The sequence below is a fragment of the Macrosteles quadrilineatus genome, unplaced genomic scaffold, assembly GCF_028750875.1.
Source record: "Macrosteles quadrilineatus isolate MER2022 unplaced genomic scaffold, UCM_ALF_1.0 Scaffold_3__2_contigs__length_128488019, whole genome shotgun sequence".
Taxonomy (NCBI): Eukaryota; Metazoa; Arthropoda; class Insecta; order Hemiptera; family Cicadellidae; genus Macrosteles; species Macrosteles quadrilineatus.
Genome location: NW_026542596.1, coordinates 91,209,860 through 91,232,311, shown reverse-complemented (window position 1 = coordinate 91,232,311; position 22,452 = coordinate 91,209,860). Strand labels below are relative to the sequence as shown.

Sequence of the window (22,452 nt, the reverse complement as noted above, 5' to 3'; positions counted from 1 at the left end):
ATAAGCAGCTGTTTAGCAATGGATTCAATCATTTCATCTATTACGATTGGTACATTATACCATACAAGTAGACTCCTCATATCTATATATTAATTACGTTATTACGTAAGCCGCGGGTCTTTACCTCAAAATTGTGGGTGACTGGGAAGTCGTAGAAGGACGGGAGAGGGCTCAAATTAAAGGACTCGATCCCGTGACGGCGGGAAAAATAGTTAATTTACCCAAATTTCAACACAAAATTATATACAACGTAACATTGTCTCCATAAGAATAGCATTAGAAACCACACACAGCTGATTTTTGTTTACTTTAATGTACGGTAGTTGATCACAAATAAAATTAGAGTTTTGTCTGTACACTGTTCAGAATTATTTATTTTCGGTTATTTTTGCGTTTATACATTAAAAAGCTTTTAGTGTTTTATCTCAATTTCTGTCTGTCTGTCACGGCCCAGAAGGTATTTTACGTAGTGTTTGCATGTAAAGATGAACGAGAGGTCTTCTCCTGAAATACGAATACGAAATACGATAGGCATTAAAATAGTCTTTTTGTATTGACTGAATTGGCGAGAGTGTATTTAGCCAAATATGCATCGCTACTTATGAAATAACCTGACACCTCGAGCAAGCTTGGTCTCCTGATACTTGTGTTTTAATCAAACATTGTCACATTTTACATTACTAAACAGAAACAAATTACTTAAACCTTGTCAGATAATGAACATCAACATCAAGTGAAGACAACACAAAATCACTATTTACAACTTAATTATCGTTGTTGTCCCATCTTATTTTTTACAGTCATGTTACATTTAATTTATAATTTATGTCATACCGTACTGTATAAGTTTTGCGTTATCTGTCTGGATTCCGAAACGTTAGTTCATGCTACCAAAATTTTAACACATTTAAATTAACATTTTTTTAGCAAACCGTCATAAAATACTTACGCTTGACATTGTTTACGTTGCGATGCTTATTTTACCTGTACTCTAATTAAAATTTAATTTAATTAGATTAAGATTTTAATCATATTAAATGTCATAATTAAATTCTGTACTTTAAAATCTATTGATTGGGCCCAATGTTTTTAAAAGCCATCTGTTTCGAATATGGGTAAGTTTAGTAGTGTTGTGTGTTGCCTTTGTGGAGATTATGATTTAGGGGCGGTTTGGGAGCTCGGTATTAGCGCTAGTCCGCGACTAAATCCGGATATTTCCGGTATTTTAGGCTGCCGCCTCGAAAACGGGTTTGTGAGCTCGGGATCAGTAAAGCGCGCGCCTAACTTGTGCAGGGATAATCTCGCGCCTAAATATTGTTGGTTTGGGAGTCAAGTAGACTTAGGTGCCAGCCTAAGAGATAGTCTCGGTGGGTTTGGGAGACCAATTTCGGGACTAAGTGATATGTTTTCGTCATAAAAATCAGTGAGTTTAGTCCCCAACTTTAGTCCTGCCAGGGGGCAGGTCTAAGTCGACATCATGCCGGTATTAGCTCATTAGCAAGTTAATTGATTACATATTAAGTAAAAGAATGTTATATTAAAATTCGTTATTAAATTCCGAACAATTTCATTACCCTCAAAGTATATTTGATAAAAGTTTTTTTTATGTTTCTGTTGTTCAAAATTAAAAAAAAAAATCTCGCGGGAAGTAATTTAACGAAATATTATTTTGTTTTTGTTTTTACTGTTAACTTCAATAAAATATGGAGCCTGAATAGAATTTATTTCAACTGACAGTTTGGTTATAAGCACCCGTGCCTTAATTATAAATATTTTATTAGCTATGAAAAAATTAGTTACCACGTACATACCCCCCCCCCCCCCACTCGCCCCCTACGAAAGAGTGAAGAGGTAATAAACAAAACATAAAAAACTGCAAATAGCTCACAGTCATTTTCGTTTTCTTTTTATTGAGTTGTGATTGAGCTCAGTTTAGTGTCATTGACTAGTGCTAGTTACATCGAAATGTAGTACCTAGATTGTTTGGAGTATAAGAAAATAAATACAGTATATCAATAATCCCGCCACAGAAAACCTACAGAAAAGCGAATATCCAATAATCTAACAGGACTTTCAATTAAATTTATTTAAATATTTAGGTTTAACAAGTAACTAAAACTACCTACGTGTAGGTATGCTACTACAGGGAAGGCAATGAAGTGTGTTTTTTACCAAAATATTAAGAGCTTTATAAAAAATAAATAAATTTGCCAAGTTTCATAAAAATATATCCATAAACGACCACACTAGAACAATTAACTTATTCTCCATAAGAATCACATGGGAATTTAAAATTTAAAATGTTACCAATAGTCTCTGTAGCCAATAACCGTACAAAACATTATAAGATATTAATTTGTTTGTTATACTCTTTGAAATACTCTTTACTCTTTGAAATATTTTAAAGACAATGATTTATGTTATAGGGGTTAAAATTGAGAAAAAAACTATTTTTATCCTATACTCCGGATTCCCTTGGTCTGATCATGCTGGTTCGCGAAGTCATTAAGGAGAATCGCGCCTAACACTTTCATGCCAAATTTTATCAAAATCAGACAAATTTACTCAAGTTATCACGTTTATGGACGTATATATAATACATTTATATATAGGCTATACATATATAAAATTTTGAACGAACAGTGTTTTTGGCCTCTAGGGACATCAAAATGGAAAAGTTTATCGGTCCCGGAAATAAGTGCTACCTACGGTAATAGATACTTCCCTAGGAAAATTGGATACAAGAGTGTCATGTAAAAAAAGATTTTTAGCCACACTACATTATTTTGACGAACTTCCCACGCAAGGATTTAGTCCAGAAAACAGCTGTTTGCCGCCAGCTTATTCAAATGGGGTTTCATTGCTTAATACTGTTCTGCAATGAGTTTTACCGGACACCAATCTGCTGATTATACTGTATTTGCGTGGCAATGATTGGTTATAAACAAAAACATAACCTCTCTTAGAGGTTATGACTGGTGATGTTTAGTCCTTTAGTTGGTGGAAATATATAAGGGTTTCTACGAATTAAGTAGTATGGCGTAAACTATCGTACGTAACTCGTCCAAAATGTGTTTACCGTACTCGTATGGTAATCCCGTACACGACTTCGTCTCGCACGGGAACGACCACACTCGTCCGGTAAACACTTATTTTCAGGACTAGTAACGTAATATACTATTAAATTGACAACAATTTTTTCTAAGTACTGTATTAAAAGATTTTTTTACATTTACCTTGGCTTCAGACAATCATAACCTCCGCAATTACTTTTTATTATTTTTTTTGTCAATACCCCTATATTATACTGGGAAATTCCTGTTTAATTTTGAGCTTTTTATTGCATGAAACCGAGTTTCCGATGTTAATATTATGTTGCTCTGTACGTATTTATAAGGTGTAGTACTTAAAAGACAACTAGTAGTACTTAAGGACAACTGATTAAATAATTATAAATCGTAAAGTGAAAATAAAGTTAGATCTAAAAAGAATTTAATATAAACAATTACGGTTCTTCAGTCATTGCGATGTAAAACAACGATCTTACAAAACTACATTTTTGCAATGGTACAATGCAGAAACATACACCATAGTCTACTAATTAGCCACCATTGATATACCACGATTAAATAGTAGACCTATCCATCTTCAATAAGTGTTCATCTTTTGTTGTTGTCAACGGTAACGGGTTCTGCAATGGCCGTTGCCAACGTCAAAACCTGAATTACCCGCGATTCCCTGTCCATCTAGCCGCGCTGCAACTTAGGCGCGACTATACTTGATCTACGACCATTTCAACTTAGGCGCGAGCTCCCAAGCCTGGTTTCTGGTCCGGGGACTAAAGTTAGGCGCGTCCAACACTAGGCGCGTACTAGCTGGGCTCGAGCTCCCAAACCGCCCCAGTGTCCCGAAAAGGGCGGCAACAATGTGATCAAACTAAACAGCCGCACATTGGGGCTGTAAACTAGAAAGTGCCTCTTCCTAGAAATGCCTAACAAACAAGGAAACTCCTAGTCTTCAGAACCAGTCCCATCCCCTACTGGAACTCAAACGGCATAGGCGGGGTTTTTAGTTTTTTTTTTTTTTTTTTTTTTTTTTTGTGGTTGTTTTATGGACGATTTTATCATTCTAGTATTCTTATGACCTTACCATCTTGTCGCATTATAGTTTTGTTTTAGTTTATTTCGTAGAAAACCCCAAGTAAAACAAAGTTGTATATACAGTACAGTATAACAATTTGTAAACCAGTTTTACACAAATTCTGGAACTGTTCCATTGTTATAGTGTGATTAGTCTCTATTCGTTATATTGTTTTATGTTAACTTTTTGGAGGGAGTTTTTTAGAATAATCATAGAAAAACCAATCCAAAAATATATATATAAATATGTACATGTATATTTATGTATAAATATATATATATCTATATATATATACATTTGAACGGATGGTGTTTTTGGTCTCTAGGGACCTCAAAACGAAAAAGTAAATCGGTCCTGGGTCCAGGTCTTACCATGAGTACTACGTTAATAACTTATTCCCTATAGGGGAAATTCGCTAAAATGATATTAATTGCGTTAGTTGCCAAATATAGTTGATCATTCAATGAATAAAATATTTCCCATACTGTACGTAGTCGGAGTTTTTATTAATATGTTAATCTGGTATCTCTTCCTTTGAAAGAACCTTTAAATAGTATTAAAATAGTATTGGTTGATCTTTTGTAGCTAAACACTTCCGTGATTTCATCAGTGTAGCCTAATGCATATTAATCTATGATTTTATTTGAAAAATATATCTGTTTGTTGGGAAGACATGTTTTAACTTTAAAGGAAGGTATATCAGTTACAGCGTAAGTTTGATTTTTCCTTCGTCACGTCGCGTCAGTTCATATCGTACTTCTATGCCAATGAATAACCCTCTAGCACAGTTTTGAGAAATTAATTGGTTGTGGGGTTACTGTTAAAACTGGAATTCCTTGACATGGGGGATGTCAGTTAATTGTCTCAGCCTTATCAATTTCATAAAGATGTCAATATAATCTCTCTACGGAATGTTAGGTGTAGTGGAATATACTTGAAGTGAAGTTAGCTTTTATTCTTGAACTGTTAGGGGTCTCCTCATTTATATGGGTGTGTGGCTTCATTGGCAACAAATAATGGAAATTACATAGAAATTTGGCATTTCCAAAAAGCAAAAAAATAAATTGGCTGTTACGTAATTTATTGACGTTTACATGCATTGTTAATCAACGTATCTTATAAAGGATGATGTGATCTAGTTTAAAAGGAATATGACCTTTCTGTTATGACAGTAGCTGCTTAAATAGTATTTACTAATTGGGCCATTTTTACAGCCAAAATGTCGTGTTATTTTCAATAATGTTACCAACCAGTGAGCCACGGTCCGTAATATAGGCCACTGCAAATAATTTGTTAAGACAGGTACCATTTTTAGGCAAGGTTTTTGTCTTTGGATGTTATTAGACACGGTAAGAGTACAATAAAATTCTTCTCTGTAGATGAATTATCTGTTGGAGAAATATTAGCCGAATTATAATGTCACAATGCGAGTTTGAGTATTTTGTAACTATATAGGTAAGTTACATAGATTTTTTAGGCTGCTGCTCAGTGCACTTTAAGAATATACATTTTAGAGATAAATTAAATGGTTTTTGTTGCTGAGTAGCGCTAGTAAACATGCGCAACCCTTTTCGTCTAATAACATTCAATGGCTCTCAAAGAGTTCAAGTTCTTATTTGTATACGTATCTATATTATGTTTTCACTAAGCTGAATGAATACGTAACCTCTCTGAAAAGTCTGTAGTATATTGCAGTTTTCCAGCTTAATGACTTTCTAAATCATGCACATATTTCTACATAAGTATTGTAAAATGTTTATCCAGTTGCTGTAAACTACTATTAATTTAACAAAATATGGACACGGCTCGAATGGGTACCGTGCCCTTCTGCACTTGTAGTATTTAGAACCTAGTGTCCCTTAATTGTTAGTCTCAAGTATTAACCACAGTTATGGTTTAATTCGATTCGTTACAAATCATTCAATTAAAATGCAATTAAAAACTACTTTCGGCCAGAAATTTGGTTGGAATGTGGAATATTTTAGCTATTGTATAAAATTATAGGTTAACTAGTGTACATGTTGCTCGAAATCGAGCAATTGCAAAGAAGTACAGGAGTTACATATAAACAAATGACTTGTTAAAAAACTAATAACAGTCATAATTTTCGTCGGTTACTATTGAAGACTCTTAAGTGGAAAAAGAGTTTATGACGAAATATACCCCCACCGCAACAAACCTGCAGACTAAGCAAATTTCTATTTGCCTGATTGGATTTACACTAAAATGACTTCTTGAAAATATCACAGTTATTCCATATTTAAATAGAATAAGTTTAACAAGTACTTAGGTTTGCTGCAACAGGGAGGGTAAAAGTGTGTTTTTTGTGTGTAAAATAATAACATTTTATAAATAAATAAATGATTTTTTTCTAATTTGATGCAAATATTTTCATAAACAAGAAAACTACTACAGTTTACTTATTCCCTGGTGTGAGTGAGGGTATAGGCCTACATTCAACTCTAGAAAATACGCTGGTCAACGAACGACAAAGAGCCGCCGATGTCTAGAGTTTCCTTGGATGGGTGGCTGACCGACCGGTGGTCATAGGGTGACGACACAAAGGGGGTGGTAGGCGGGTATCCGTGTCGGCCAGTGAGTCAGTGTTACCGGTGTTACTTCAAAGATGAATTAATGCCCTCGGGGAATCCCGAGGTAGGCGCGGCGCCGCCAGCTCGACACTTGTTTCGGTCACTGGTCTTGGTTGATTGTTTCGTTTTCGTTTTACTATCTTTTGATACTTTTACGATACTTTTTTGATACTTACGATATAGCCATGATATATTACTAATGAAAATTCAATAAGTACATTGCACACTAGGATAGTTCATGTAAACAGTTGTTACTTAAATAGTTTGGAACTCTGGCCACGTCTATATTCTTCATTAGAGTGAACTTAACTGCAGGCTATTCAATAGACTGTGAAAAAAAAACTGTGAATGATTTTATGTACTTGGGGTTTGATAATTTTTTTGATTATTATAGAAAAAACTACCAATCTTTGTCATCCGCGTCATAATTCTTGAGCTAACTACTTCTGCAGTGATATACCTTACGTCACAAAACTGTATTAACCCTGGATCCAGTACCTCTGCTCCAACTAGTATTATAACATTGCCGTCCAGGAATCTTTGAACATATAGTTTGACAATAATTGCATGGATAGTACAGCCGTTTCAACAAGGATTTATTTACTATATGTTCTTAAAACTGAAATTAATTAGAAATACTATTAAAATAAATTAAATAAATTAATTTGATGTGAATTTAGCTTTAGTTAACAACACTCATACAAGTTCATAAACATAAACCAAATAATTTTTTTTTACTAGAAACGTTTTGCAGGGTCGTCCAGATGAACTTGGAAATAGTACCATAGATAAAAGGAGTAGACATACTCTGTCATACATACATGTCTATACTCCTTTTATCCTTATATTAGTTCATTAGAAAATCTGAATATACAGTAGTGCCGTGCATTTGAAGTACTTACTCAGAACACAGACTTACTTGAGGACAGTTACACAATAAAACGCAAAGATCCACGGAAGTAAAGACTACATTATTTAGTAAAAAAAAGAACAAGGATGCGTCAGTTAGGGCCAGTTAGACAATTGAAGTACACAGAATTGAATCACCATAGTATTGTCCACGCAACAACGTGACAGGATAAAACATGTACTTCTTCAATTATAATTACATGTTTCTGTGTAAAACCGAAGACGTCTACAGACTTTACTAAGAAAAACTTCTCCCCGGTAACACAGGCAATGGGAATTCCTTCTAGACAAGGTTTTCAATAGGCCTACAACAAAATCATAAAACAAAAGATGTTTCTCAGGCTAAGTAGCACACTGTGCACTTCAGCAAATAAATAGTTTACCGAGATAACTATTGCTTACCAAGACAGCAGTGTCATTTAAGGAGAAATAGTACAAACTAATGTCACCAAAAGTCTAAATTCATTCTTTATTTTATTTTTTTAAGAGAGGGAAAAATATACAACAAAGCTTTAAATAACCGGTATTATCAATTTGTATTTATCTCTCAATTGAATAAATGTAACGGTAGTTACCTCACCACTGTTCACAATATTTGACCCTCCTATTACATAAATATGTTAGTTAATTTAATATTCAAACTCGTGTACATGTTGCTCGAATTCGAGCAATTTCAAAGTATTACAGAATTTATTTCAAAACGAAAAAAGTAATATTCAATGAGTTTAAAAGAGTCAACTCAAAGATCACCAGTGTGTAACTGCTGGAGATACTCACGATGTATATACAGTAATCAACATTTCCTGTAAATATTTTATCATATTTCATAAATTGGTATTGCATTTTAATGTTTCTACAAATGTTTCCTGACTTATAGCTGCATAAGGTTGTCCATGTTTATCTTATTTATTGATAAACCTATGCATGGCACCACCCTTGTCGCCAGCAGTAAGTTTACAAATTTCAGTAATTTTTTAATAAAGATAAACACTTTTTTGATCATATTAAGGACTTCCTGTTGTCTGTAACAATTTTATTTGTTCAATCGGCGTATTTTTATTTATTTAGCTAAATAAAACATTTATTTCATTGAAGTAAACTAATATAGGCCTATTTATATTCACTGTACTGTGTATAACAAAATATCGATTGAGAAACAAACAATTACACGTAATAAAAACCTCGCTAGTCCGCTGCATTGTGATAGCTGAAAATCGTCGGAATGAAAACCGCCACTACAAGATACAGAAGTTGGTACGCCTGCAGTGCACTCCACAGCTGCGCGCGCCGCCGGCACTGCCGCTCAACACATCCCCACCTAAAAGACGAGCAAGTGGTAAGTCGGTCGGGAGGATTGACGACAAGTTGGTTTCTCGTGTATAATAATTTAGATTTACAGGCCGGTCAACTGGACTGACGATGAAATAACTTGTCGACGTACGGGTTTTCAGTATTTATCTATTTAATTAAAAAAGACGGTCTAGTGGCAAGACGACCAAGTATCTTGTCGGTCAACTGGTGGCCCCCCTTTAAATTTTTTACTGATTCTACGGCCTATGATATTATTTTATCTGACTAAAGTAGGCCTAGGCCTACAATGGAATTGCATAGATACTAAATGATATAATGCAGAAGGAGACAATGATATTTCCTTTTTGGATTTGTATCCCTCTACCAATTACAATAATTTATCAATAACCACAAATATGTTTGATAAGCCATTAATTTAGGACTCTCTGCTACCAGAAAGTAAATGAAGGGGCTGTTACCAATTTTCATTTTATGTTTAGCGGCTCTTATTTTTAAACTTTTGGTAATGTATGTACTAACTTGTAAATAGATATTTCAAAGCAATCTATTTGAAGCAGTGAAGATTCACACATTTTACATTCAATGTATACCGGATAATTAAACTGAGTGAGATATGTAAGTGTCGGACAGTTATGCCGGGGGGAAGTGTCATGTCCAGCGGCATGCCTCATTTAGCTCCTCGCACTTAACACTGTTGCATCACCTCGGAAATTGTGAAACTCTGACAAAATTTGTGAAATGCACATGGTGCAGCCTCGGGTACCCAAATTACAGATGAGTGTATGAGAGTGTTTTTGGGTTGGAACAGAGTAGGTCTGAACGTTTAAACTTATGTTTATTTGAACAAGTTTGCCTATCTGCATGATCAAACTATGGGAACGGGGTTTCATATTTGGGGGCTTATAATGTTAAAATGTTGGTTACCCATTGGTGACTTTTAACAAAAAAATTTACAATATCTCTATGAACTAGTTTGTTGATCTTATAAAAACAAGTCATTTGCAAATAAGTAACTAAATCTAATATGCAGAATTAGATGGTGGTAGCGGTGTCCCCCAAACACTCTTCTTCTCTTTTTAATCGGAAGAACCCCCCGTTGTCACTGTCTAAAACCGATTATGATTTTCTTATTTGCTCAAAACATAGCTAAAATACATTTGAAGTCTATCAATTAACTGATCAAGCCAAGTGGTGCTCCGACAGCGCAAGGCATCATAGGGTCGAATTCACAGCCCAAACTAGTTGACATATCACATTTTTTAAATTCCAACATACATATAAATTTTCCCCAAAAACAAACAGCTATTTTTAAAAAAAAATTCAATTTTTAAAAAAAATTTTAAAAGACAAAAATTTTAAACAAATTTTGAATTTATAAATTGAAATACGTAGCCAGTGATTATTATTTTTCCACACCTGAATGCCAATTTTGGTGAGAATCGCATTACCCATTCTCCCTGTGAATTGGTACCAAAGATGAAAAATTCACTACTTTCAAGCTCCATATCTCGCTTAATATGCAAAATAATAAAAAATTTCTTATATATTTGTATCTCTAATTTTTAGTACAACTGAACAATAACAAAAAATCAGACATGAAAATTTTCGACCAAACCCCCTTAAGGAAACCCTCTTCAGTGGAGTAGGAAAAACGGTTAAAATATAATTATTGAATTTTTTTGAATTTTTTACTGCCATTAGTGTTTCAAATTATTCTATAGCAAACATAAGAATCTTTTTCTGACTCAAGCTTTATTTGTGAGAAAAGAAAAGATTTTTGTGATCTTATAGGGGTTATTTTTACCTAGGGTTATTCCTTTTGCATTATAGGACTAGCGGGGCTGTGAATGATAAAATATTTTCCCCTAGCAATAAGAACCATCTGAAATGTGTATGTGAATACCGTTCACATTATGATTTTTTAATTAATCAATTAACCTTTTACTAAATTACCACAATATTACCTAACTTGTTTGGCTAAACATGTCAGAACACGACACTTGCCTCAGTACAACCTGTAGCCCGCCTTTGGCATGTTACAACACATTGATTTAGTGGCGTCACCTACAGCCCATCTGAGGAAACATAAACACTCAGCTATAAATAACAATTCAACCAATAGAGACGCCTACATTAGCTGGCTGCAGCCAATTAGTGGCCCAGTAAGGCAGTCTTCTACGGCTTTAGCAGCTTTACCACTTGATGTCTTCATTTGTACCTCACAGGTGTGCTTATGTAATGTTGAATCAGGTAACAATCTAATATGAAAAAAATGTATATTGGTGTCAAACAGTATACCATGAAATCTGCTTAAAAATTGCTTTATCTGAAGAAAAATCATATTAACAATTATTAATGAAGTGTCTCTAAGGTAAGTTTTTTACATAGAAAAAGTAGTTTCCATAAAAGATATTGCATTTCCCAGAACATTATCATGTAAGGATGTAAACTGATGGTCCTTATGAACCAGGACCAAAAAGTTTGGCCATTTTCCTGGTTCAATTTGTAGGTAGCTTCAAAAAATGGATTGACTGAAAAATAATTTCATGTTTGGTAAAAAAACTGTATGGGCATTTTTTGATTACCTTAATTAGCAGTTTTGAGTCAAGAAACAGGCAAGTCCTTTATCATTAGGCTTGTAATAAATGTCTCTAGTTCAAAACAGCTGATTTTTGTCATTAATGAAGCTGCTTGGCAACTCGTTTATGTCACCACTTTATTAAAGTGATATTATATAATGAATCATTCTCTTTCGTAGTTTTAATTTTCAAGCTTTAAGTGCAAACGTGTTACATTTACATTCCACGCTGAAATTTTGATATTGTGTGTGTGTTGAAATTGTGTTTTCATACTTAGCACATAATGAGGTTTGATTATGTTGGGAATTGTCAGATTTATTTTGTATTTAAATAACATTAATTTTAACGAATACTTAAGTTGGCTGCTACAGGGAAGGAAAAATATTGTATGAAATAAATGAATTTATCAAAATATATCTATAAATAATCTTACTAAAACAGTTTCCTGCTTTAATTACCTAAAACTTTTTATCCATAACAATAACAAGGGATTTTAAATGTACATTTTTTGGGAAGTATATCCGTAACCTTAAATTTTACAACACATTGATGTACAATTTTTTTTTTTAATCCCTACAAAGTTTTATAGAAAGAAGTTGTAAAATTTAATTTTTGGGGGAGGGGGGGGGACAAAAAATTCAATTTTTACCCCATTAAACCCCATTCCCATAGTTTGATCATGATGGTTCTTTGGATTTGTTTGAATAATGTTTGAATGTAAATTTACATATTTGTACCAAATTTCTTTAAAATAAGGTGATTTTTATGTTACCTAAGTTATCACGCTAATGGACACACATATATGAATTTGAACAAATGGTGTTTTTGTTCTCCTGGGGACTTCAAATCAAAAAATTAAATTGGTCCTGGGTCCACCTCTTACCACGAGACCTACAGTAATAGCTTATACACTATATAAGAAATTCGCTAATATCAAAATGATATAAAACCCGATCTGTTGTATTATAAGTCGGCCTAAATAGACGAGTTGAGTCACCCAGATTTATGTGTGCATTATTTGACCATGCAGTGTAAGTGTAATGCAGCAGGAAGCCGTATGTCAAGACACCTGAGTCCCCCAATTACCTCCGTGTGACAGGTTTATGGTGTTTTATGGTGTAATCTGTCCAGTCACAGCTACAGGGATGTAGAGTATTTGTAGCCACTAGCCGTGCAGATGCAGAGGTGGACAGGATTACGAACGGCATTAATTAGGTTTACATGCTGCAACTATGTTGTATAAATGCACACTTGGTGTGAGGATAAAGAATATTGCTTAAACAATTTGAATTTTACTCTTATTTACAAAACCCTAAATTGATGAAGAATCAAGTGTATATGATTTTTAAATTACGTTTAAAATTATTATGATTACAAAATGAAACTTGATCAAAATACTGTGTAATAAAAAACTAGGCTACAGTATGTTTTGGCAAACTGTCCACTGAATTCAAGGCACAAATAAACTGACCTTTATACAAATTTAACCACCTCATAACAAAATTTAACTAGAAAAATATAGAATAAATTGAAATCTGGTGGGGATATTTATTACATTTCAATAATAGCATAGACAAAAAGAATTAAATAGACTGTCAGCCGTGCTGCAGTTACCATGGTTACCATGGGTTCCAGCGCACACCGCTGTAGTTTAAGTAGCGTGTACGAAGTAACTACATAGTGCTCCAAGCGGTGTGCGCCAGAACCTATGGTAACCGCAGCACAGCTGACGGTCTTAATTTAATTCTTTTTGTCTATGATAATAGCACATCAGACTAACCTTGAAAACAATTCAACAATCTTAAAAATAGTAGAATATAAAGAACTAAATTTTATGTAGATATCAACATTGATGTACACTGCAAGAATAACTCATAAACACAATCTGTGTACCACTTGAAGAACCCCCAAGTACTTTAACATAATATACTCATACAGGCCTACTGCATTGTTTGCTTTGAGGTGCGTCTTTTAATTTATTCAATTCAAAATATTAGGTTTTCTATAGCTTTTAAAATTGAAATGGTGAATAAAACAGTAGGCCTAATTTATATGCTCGTATACAATTTTAATCTGGATCCAACCATAAACTATATTTTTAAAACTTACAATGTATCACAAAAAGATACAGAGCCTGTTTTTGTAGAAAGTGACATAAGAATGTGTTTAGATGAAGCATATAGACTACAGAAATGAAATGAAATTAAATGTGTTTATTGTCCTTAGAATTTTCTCAAATTATTGACAAAGTCATACAACTGCTAAGGTTTATAGCATAGTCAGTTAATAAATACAGTAAGATAAAATATAGCTAACTACATAAAATGACACATCTTACAATACACATTTTAAATATTACAATTGAATAGGTAATCTTGTTCTTAGGCTGTGGTTTCCTAGACGCGTAATAGATGCGCAGCGGTTTAGATGCGCTGCGTCTTTTATCAAGGTCCAAAAACGCAGCTGCCGTGAGTGGTTTCCTAGACTGCGTACAATACACATGGTTGGTGCGTAGGTCACGGGAGAGATAACTAGTGGCTACTATGATGTTATACGATGATTTAGATAATTACATGGATATTTTGGTATTAAAAGCTTTTAAGAAGCGTAAGCAGTAAAAAGTACATGATTAGGAACTGTACGTGGCCCTCGTGGATCTTTTAGCTGTACTGTTAAAGCAAACATGTCAATTTAAAATGTAAACAATAAATCTTAATTTACCCTATCCAACTTTGCTTTTACTGTTATTATATTTACCTATTCGGGATTTACCGAATCGATGAAAATACCTTTTACAAGATAACTGCAATAAGCATTTTATACGTATACGCCAACCCCGTAAGAAGTTTGGGTACAATGATAGTAATTAATACAGTATAGGCTTATTACTAAGATGTTCAGGAGTTCTTAAAATAATTATGGGGGCTCTTATATTTGGGAGTTGGTGTTGTGCTGACTTGAAAAGAATATTTGTCAAGATTAGGTTTATTTACTAATAACAACAATAAGAAAATATGTGAGGACAAATTAATTAATTGTAGGGAACATGTAACAAGGGAATTGAATATTGAAATTACACATTATGGGGAAATTAACACTACATAACGAATGATATGAAATATAATACTATAACATTTTAATTGTATGAACAAAGTACTTCCATAATATGTCATTAGAAGAGACAAATTCAATCAATTTTCCGTCGTTGTTGCAGAATTTTGCCTTCTGTACAACATTTACTTCCGAATCCATTGCACAAGACATGTCTAAAACGCAGCGTAACTCAGATTCGACTGCTCTGAAAGCAGTCGGTCAAATACGCAGCTATTGGTGCGCGCGTATTAGATGCGCGCGCATTAGATACGCAGCCTTGGAAACCGCTTAAACGAAACTCCATAAGACAAGTGTGCTGCGTCTTAGATGCGCACACGCAGCGCATCTATTACGCGTCTAGGAAACCACAGCCTTAAGAAAAATTTGTGGCATTGAAAATAATGGAAGTGAGCAGAGTACAGCAACAGAGTAGAGCAATCAGCATATAGATGGTGGAATGGTGATTATCTTGATTTAATTTCACGTCAAGGTGGGCGGAGGGGAAGACGCAGGAAGGGTGGAGTCAGGCAGGAAATGACAACTCGGGAGGTAGTTTCTGTCACCGTCACAGTCGTTTGGCTTACTGAACAACCACGGCCACAACTTGGCTACTGGAAGCAACGGTAGCACTGGTTGAGACATGGTGTAGCCAGCCGAACTTAATACTGTAAATAAACTTGATAAAAATACATTTTCAGGACTCTGAATATTACAGGAATACTGCATGGAACCGGAAAATTAGGAAAACTTTCCAATAGCCTTAGGTCAAACGTCCAAGTATTAACAACTTTTGGTTATTTTTCAATGTTGTTGTATGTCAAAGATAATATATTTTGTGTTGTGCTGCGGTCGCAGGATATCACGTTTTATTCTGATCATAGGGAACTATCATAGGGAATCATAGGGAACGTGTTTTGCTGCAATCATGATGATTGCAATATTGATGATCATAATGATGTTATGATTTTCGGGGACAATGATCCTATAGTGGATTTCTGTGACAATTATCGCTGACCTCCTATGTCCAATCCATAAAAACTCTCTTTTCTTTATTTTACTTATGAAATCCTGGCCATCTTTGGCCTCATATCAGTGTTTGAAATTACGGTTGGACAATGATTTAAGTTATTTAGAGCCATTTGAAGTCGTTCTAGTCAAATTCCCTTTTGTGTTGCATTTGATAAAAACATGTAAATGTATATTCTTTCCATCTTTCCTTAATGTTTTACTTACGATCTTGGTTTGTCGTAAAGCCTTAACAGTTACAGTACTAGTATTTTATGATTGCATCTGTCCAGTAGATCTTAATTTTAATTTTCTTGCATTTGAAGACGTTAAGAGTAAAATATTCTTTTATCTGTTTCAGTTGGAGAAGCTGATTGCCAAGAACTACTTCTTGAACCAGTCCGCAAAGGAGGCATTTAAGGCATATGTGAGAGCTTACGACTCCCACCATCTGAAGCTCATCTTCGATGTGGCCACCCTAGACCTGGCTATGGTTGCCAAGTCCTTCGGCTTCACAGTGCCTCCTGCTGTTGATCTGCGTATCCTTTTGTTCACCACAAATAGCCAGAATAACCATTGGTAATTGTTGATGACATCGGCCAGATTTTAAAGCTAATTTTAAGCTGTCTATATTTGTATTGGAAATTTTTGGTAGCTTTCAGTAACAAAGTGGTTAGACAGACTGTTAGACTGTTGACGTTTAGGATGCCAGAAATCTTGCCAGGTATTTAAATTGGATCGGACATTAGTCCAGTTGATGATCAACCTAATGATTTCTCTTTAAAAGTTATCTCCGTGAAAATTCATCACCAAAATTAGCTTACAAGAAAGTACAGCCGTTAGTAAAATCCTGTTAGCTAACTACTTTCAAAGAAATGTGTTTTGAATCATGCCATTGTGTGATACCTTTTAGGGACAGTATCGTTTAGAGAAATTTTAAAACAAAAGCTGGATAATGCATATGGTCACACACACATGTTACATGTAGCCGTCTAATCAATTATAGCTCAGAAATCAGCTCTGTAACACAACCCAACCCGTTTACCAAACTTTGTTAGAGTTTTTAGATCTAAGAACATTTAAACAATCTCCGTGAGTTTTCCTTAATGAGTTTTTACAGAAGTGTTAAACTCCAAGAACTCAAGACCACGTAAGAGGACGGGAGGTGGAGGGCTTGGCTTTTACAACAACTTGAACAAGAACGACAAATCCAAACCCAACTTCAGATACGTTCAGCCCAAGCGATAAATACATTTTGTATAGATTATGTTTTCTATATGTTAACTATATCCATTATTATTTTTATCTTGTGATTTATTTACACTCCTCTTCCATTTCATGTTGAGTCAGTAGCAAAAAGAAAATTCACCATCCCAAGTGAGTCGGTGAATGGTATTTGACTTTTATAAGTACGAGCTGTTTGGCCCGTCCTACGTACGGGAATCGAGTAGTCCATTAAAACTGTATATGATTCAGAACAGCTAGTTTACAACTTGGTGGCCGATTCACACACACTGGATTTGAGTACAGTTGCTACATACCACCTTCCACTGCATAGGCCTACTATCACTTACCGTACCTTATTTTACCACCTTGGCCACTGAAACCTCTAAAATAATCCTGGCCTCCCGTTCTCTTATATCCCTGCCATTTCTAAGGAAGATACCAGTCTGAAGATTTCTTTCATTACTTGGTCTTCAAAGTGGTCGTCTACCTTGTAGTACTCCTTGGAATACACTTTTAAAAGTTGAAGTATCTTCTCTCCGCCATGCAAAGCCTGCCCAGCCCATCCGAGATCCGAGCCTTTTGGAATGTACCCCTTTATCGAGTTTCTGAATCATTAAGTACTACTGGGATAGTTATGATATGGTATGAATTGATTTTGGTTTCTACTGACACCCTGCAGCTTACTGGTCAGTTTTCTGGAGACCTACTACACCGGTTGACATTTTTCATGTGTAGGCTACTGTATGCAGTCATACTTATATTCAAACATCTAGAAAAAGATGTATCAACACGTAAACCACTCATATCTTAAAGGATTAAGCACTTATACTTAGACGGATTGTATTTATGACAAAACTTGATTATACGTTAAAATGTTTAGTTCAAAATTACATAATCTCCTGATAACATAGATCTTTTACGGTAGGTAATAAACTGCATTTTAAAGTGAAATAGTGAGTAGGTAAACTCTGGATCAATATTTTTGTATACAAACAAATTGTAACATAAACATTTCAATGACAGTTAAGAAACCAGCTGTTAGTTAAACCACCACTAAAACGAATTTAACTCGTCCGTCGGCTGCTAGACTTTTTGAAAATTAAAACTTAATTTCTAAAAAACTGGAACCCTAAACTAAAATTATGGCTTCGAAATTCCCTAGTTCTCAAAATTATCTTTCTTTCATCACAAAAATCATGAAAATCCGTCGAGTGGTTAATTCAGAATCGTGAAATAAAAAAACACTGTTTCGTTTTAATATTATAGATAGATTCTCTTATAGATTTTCCATCCTTATGGATCAGCTGAATAACATGTTAGTTCTGTCTGGTTCATTTATTGTGTGTTTTGTTATCTGCTTCTAGTCACAGTATCCAACCAACTTCAAAACAGAATTTCACATAACATTCTATTTGTAAACCATCGATTATACTCTGATATTATATTAAATAAATGGTATTATCAATCGACACATACTCTCAGCCATTGGCTTGCCAACAACGCTTATCATTGGTAAGCGGTGAGAGCAACTATGGTGTTTCATGGGGAAAATCACAACAGTTGCAACAACTTTTTAATTGTAATTTTCACAGCAATTTGGGTTGTACCATTTTAATAGAATGAGCTATAACATAGTAAATTTTAATTAAAACTCGTTGGATTGTTTGATTTAGAATTAGATTTTTCCGTTATTTTGTAGGGTTTATAGAAAAAAAATGAAAGAACACCAGGATGGGAATAACAAGGACTAGTACCCAGATACCAAATTTCATCAAAATTATCGGATCACAGTGGTCTGCAGCCATGTTCACAGACATGCAGGCAGACACTGACGACCTGTTTTTGTTATATGTTTTATCACCTGCAAAAATCCATCATTACATTGTTTACTACACAAAAAGAATGTTTACCATGCAATCAATAGTAATGATTAGTAATGTTCATGTAAGCAAGCTTCAGATTTTCCAAAAGGAAGAGTAGTCGTTTAAGTAAGCAGTATTCAACGTTGATGGCACTTACTTGTTCCCAATACATTTCATACAATATAAACAAAAATAACAAAATCTGGAGACAGCAGGAAAGTTTCGCGTGTCAGCTAGCGCTCTTGTTTATCAAGCCCAAATGAGCCAAGACTGTGGCAGTCGTCCAGTTGTTGATTTTATAACTCCCGTGACAAAATCCCTGCGGCCACGTCCCACATTCAGGGGGTTCCTCAGGGATCAACACTAGTTGGCTTATTTATGTGTAGCTACTTTGAATTTGAAGTCGCTATTAGTACTAGGTTTTATTGTTTTACTGAACAATAACTTCCATACATTGAAATTAAAGTTACATCCTATCCTCCAACTAAACAAGGACTTGTTTGAACATATTTCTAGAACACAGTAATAGCATTTAGTCAGCATTTTGGCCTTTTGGTGTGCTGTTTTGTACATAAGGCTTTTCCAACACAAAATTTTCCTTTAGCTAATCCCCAGTCTGTGTTTGTGCCCTGCTCCCGTATCATATTTACAAAAATAATGTCAACACTTAACATCTCATCCTGTTGTTAGTGATTAAATTCTCCTGTAATTATTACCATGAATATTTTGAAGGTTTAAGTTTTCTCTATTAAACACTTATCTGGAATGTCTGACTAATAGCCCTACAACCTAGATTTCTTTGTATGGATTATTTTTGGAAATATAATCAATGTCATGTTACTTGAATCAGTTGGGCAGTTGATTTCCTAAACTGCTCTACTGCTCATCCTATTGTAATTTATGAATTCTTTTCGATCTTTGTTTGAATGCTGGTTACATTTCAGTGCTCTGAAATGTGTCTGTCGTCTTAGAGTGGATATCACAATTTTTGCACCATCAGCATAAGGTTATACTACAGAACGGTATAGCAATATACTGTATCGTTGGTCAAACCCAATGCAGATATAAATAGTAAACTAAACACCCACTAGATACTGGGCCGAAACATACCTTAAAATTGTCATCTAAAAACGATAAATCAATACGTTTATTCTATGGTTAAACCATAGTTTAAATAAAATATTGTAATTCAATCCACCCAAGCATCAACCAACATTCCACTTCAACCACGTTTAGAGACACGTGTACTGTAGAGGAAGCACAATTTGTTTTTCAGGATTTATTTTGCCAACAGTGTCATTTAGAGGCTTCTGATTGACTATAATATAGGTTTACTAATTGAAAAATTAGTTTTGTTCATAGAATAAAATTATAAATGCCTCAAATTCAATTTTATAGTTTTTTTTATTGTGAAATTAACGTCATTAACTAACCAAACCAACCAAACGTGCTGACAATGAACAAATCTAATGAAGGTTTATTAATCGAAAAAATAGTTGTGTTCATAAAATAAAATTATAAATGCCTCAAATCCTATTTTATAATTTTTAATTATAAAATTAAACTATCATAACCTAACCAAACTAACCAGACTTGCTGATAATGAAAAATCGAATGAAGGTTTTATTCGAAAATATGTTTCTGTTCATAAAATAAAACTATAATTAGGTCAAATTCAATTTTATAATGTTTTAATTATAAAATTAAACAATCATAACCTAACCAAACCAACCAAACGTGTTGATAATGAAAAAGTCCAATACAAAAAATAGTGCTACTGGTGGGATTCGAACCCAGATCCTTCTGATTTTCAGCCCAGCACTCTATCCACTACACCACCGAGGCCGTTAGCGTAAATCCGTATCGTTGCGGTAATGATGTTCCCTCAGCCAATCAGAAGCCTCAAAATAATACTGTAGGCAACACTAAACCTGAAATAAAAATTCAGCGTAGAGCACCACGGTGTTTTAGAAATCACAAATAACAATAGACCAAAATGACTTTTTTTTAACCCCGCAACACTAATCGCAATTCCTTTTGTAAGTTGATTTATTTGTTGAATATATCGCGTTTTGGGTGGACAATCAATTACCAGTGTGGGAGATGCACTAAGCACTTAAGGTGGGCGCCTCAAGGTCATGTGACCATATGGTGGCCGAGCCCACGCCGCCCAGCCCCGGCCAAAATACTCAGCGATCATGGGCGCGTGAAGCCTGCAGACCGCTTCAAGATAAAAATCAAGTTAAACATTTTATTCCAAATTTTCAGTAATTACATGAAAGATTACTTTCCTTTCAGAACGAAAGATTCCAATACAGACCGAGAGTGTAGACTTCTGGTCCACCGGGATTGCGCCACTAGTGCCAGGTAGTCACCGGCAAAGTGCCACTGCCAAATCTACCCTCTCAAAACGCACCGTCATCAATGATGCATTTCTTCAGTTCAGAAAATACTTCAAGTTAAACTTTAGTTTCTCCCTTCATTATCAGGTTAGGTTATGTTACATTCCATCTTCCGCCCTATTACCTGGCAACCTGGGATAGTGATAGCGCAATCCCGGTGCGTGCCAGGCTGATCTTCTTAACCCTTATATAACTGGCGCAATCCCGGTCTACCCTAGACTTCCACGCGCCTCAACGTTTGGTTGAGTCTGCGTCTAACCCTTTGTTGATTGCCTGGACCTCAATGAACGATGTCCCGTGCTCTGCCATTGTGTGAGCTCGCTCCCCTGGAATAGAAAGGAGAGGATGGTGAAAATCTTGGCAAAATTCAATCGATCAATTGATATCTAAATAACATGTATTTAGATAAGGTTGGTCTGAAATAACGTATTTTGCGTTTAATGGGTTTAATTGTGTTCGTTTTCAAAATCTATATAGAAAATTCTACGTTACAAATGTGTTAAACCATTTTTACGACTTGATATTCTCTTTGTCGATTAGTGCCTCCTCACTGGCCGTGGGTCTGCTGTTGGTAGCCACCAGTGACGTCACAGCTGCCTACAGCACAGCTGAGTGAGGTGGGAGCAGCTGTAACTATGTACCTGTTGTGTCGTAGGTCTGTAGCTGAGGAAGTAATAACTGTCAGCTAAGCCAGCAGTTGGAAAACCATGACGCCGCAGCAAACCTACAGACTAAACCATTTTCCGTTCGTCTGGTTGTACTAAAATATTTGTTTCAAGTTCTAAGATATGGTAAAACTGTGTCATGTTACAAAAGGTAAAATTGGAAAAAAAACTAATTTAAAATAAATCAAATACCTATGACTCGTATCTTGCTGGTTCGCGAACTCAAGTGAAAAATCTCATTCATGTCAAATTCCATAAAAATCGGACCGGAAATTAATCTAGTTATCCAGTTATTGTGTCCACTAACACACACACACCTACATGTATAATGCACATAAATTGGAACAAATAGTGTTTTTTGCCTCTTACATCAAAATGAAATAAGAATCAGTCTTGGGTCTAGGTTTTACCGTGTCATCTACGGTAGGCCTAAATAGCTTCTTCGCTATAGGAGAAATTCGCCAAATGGTCGTACGACAACTAATGTAAACAAAATAAAACATTAGTTTTAACAAAATCACATTAGTTCATATAAAAATCGTGTTAGTTGGTGAAAGTTTAAGGCTAGATTTGAAACAAAAAACAAAACAATTAAACAACAAAACACACTATGCTTAAACCGGATGGAATCAACTTTAATTAGTCTTCGTTCCGTGATAATCAATCTT

General features: G+C 34.8%; 1 protein-coding gene across 1 annotated transcript in view; it reads left to right on the top strand.

Moving 5' to 3' along the window:
- LOC128988858 (probable ATP-dependent RNA helicase pitchoune) overlaps positions 1-16,933 on the top strand; it is a 55,992-nt gene extending 39,059 nt beyond the window's left edge. Inside the window, exons 11-12 of the mRNA XM_054410576.1 lie at positions 15,990-16,167; positions 16,749-16,933. Coding sequence (XP_054266551.1) covers positions 15,990-16,167; positions 16,749-16,876 — 306 coding nt within the window. The 3' untranslated portion in view covers positions 16,877-16,933. The remainder of the gene's footprint in view (positions 1-15,989; positions 16,168-16,748) is intronic.
- Positions 16,934-22,452: the final 5,519 nt, after the last annotated feature.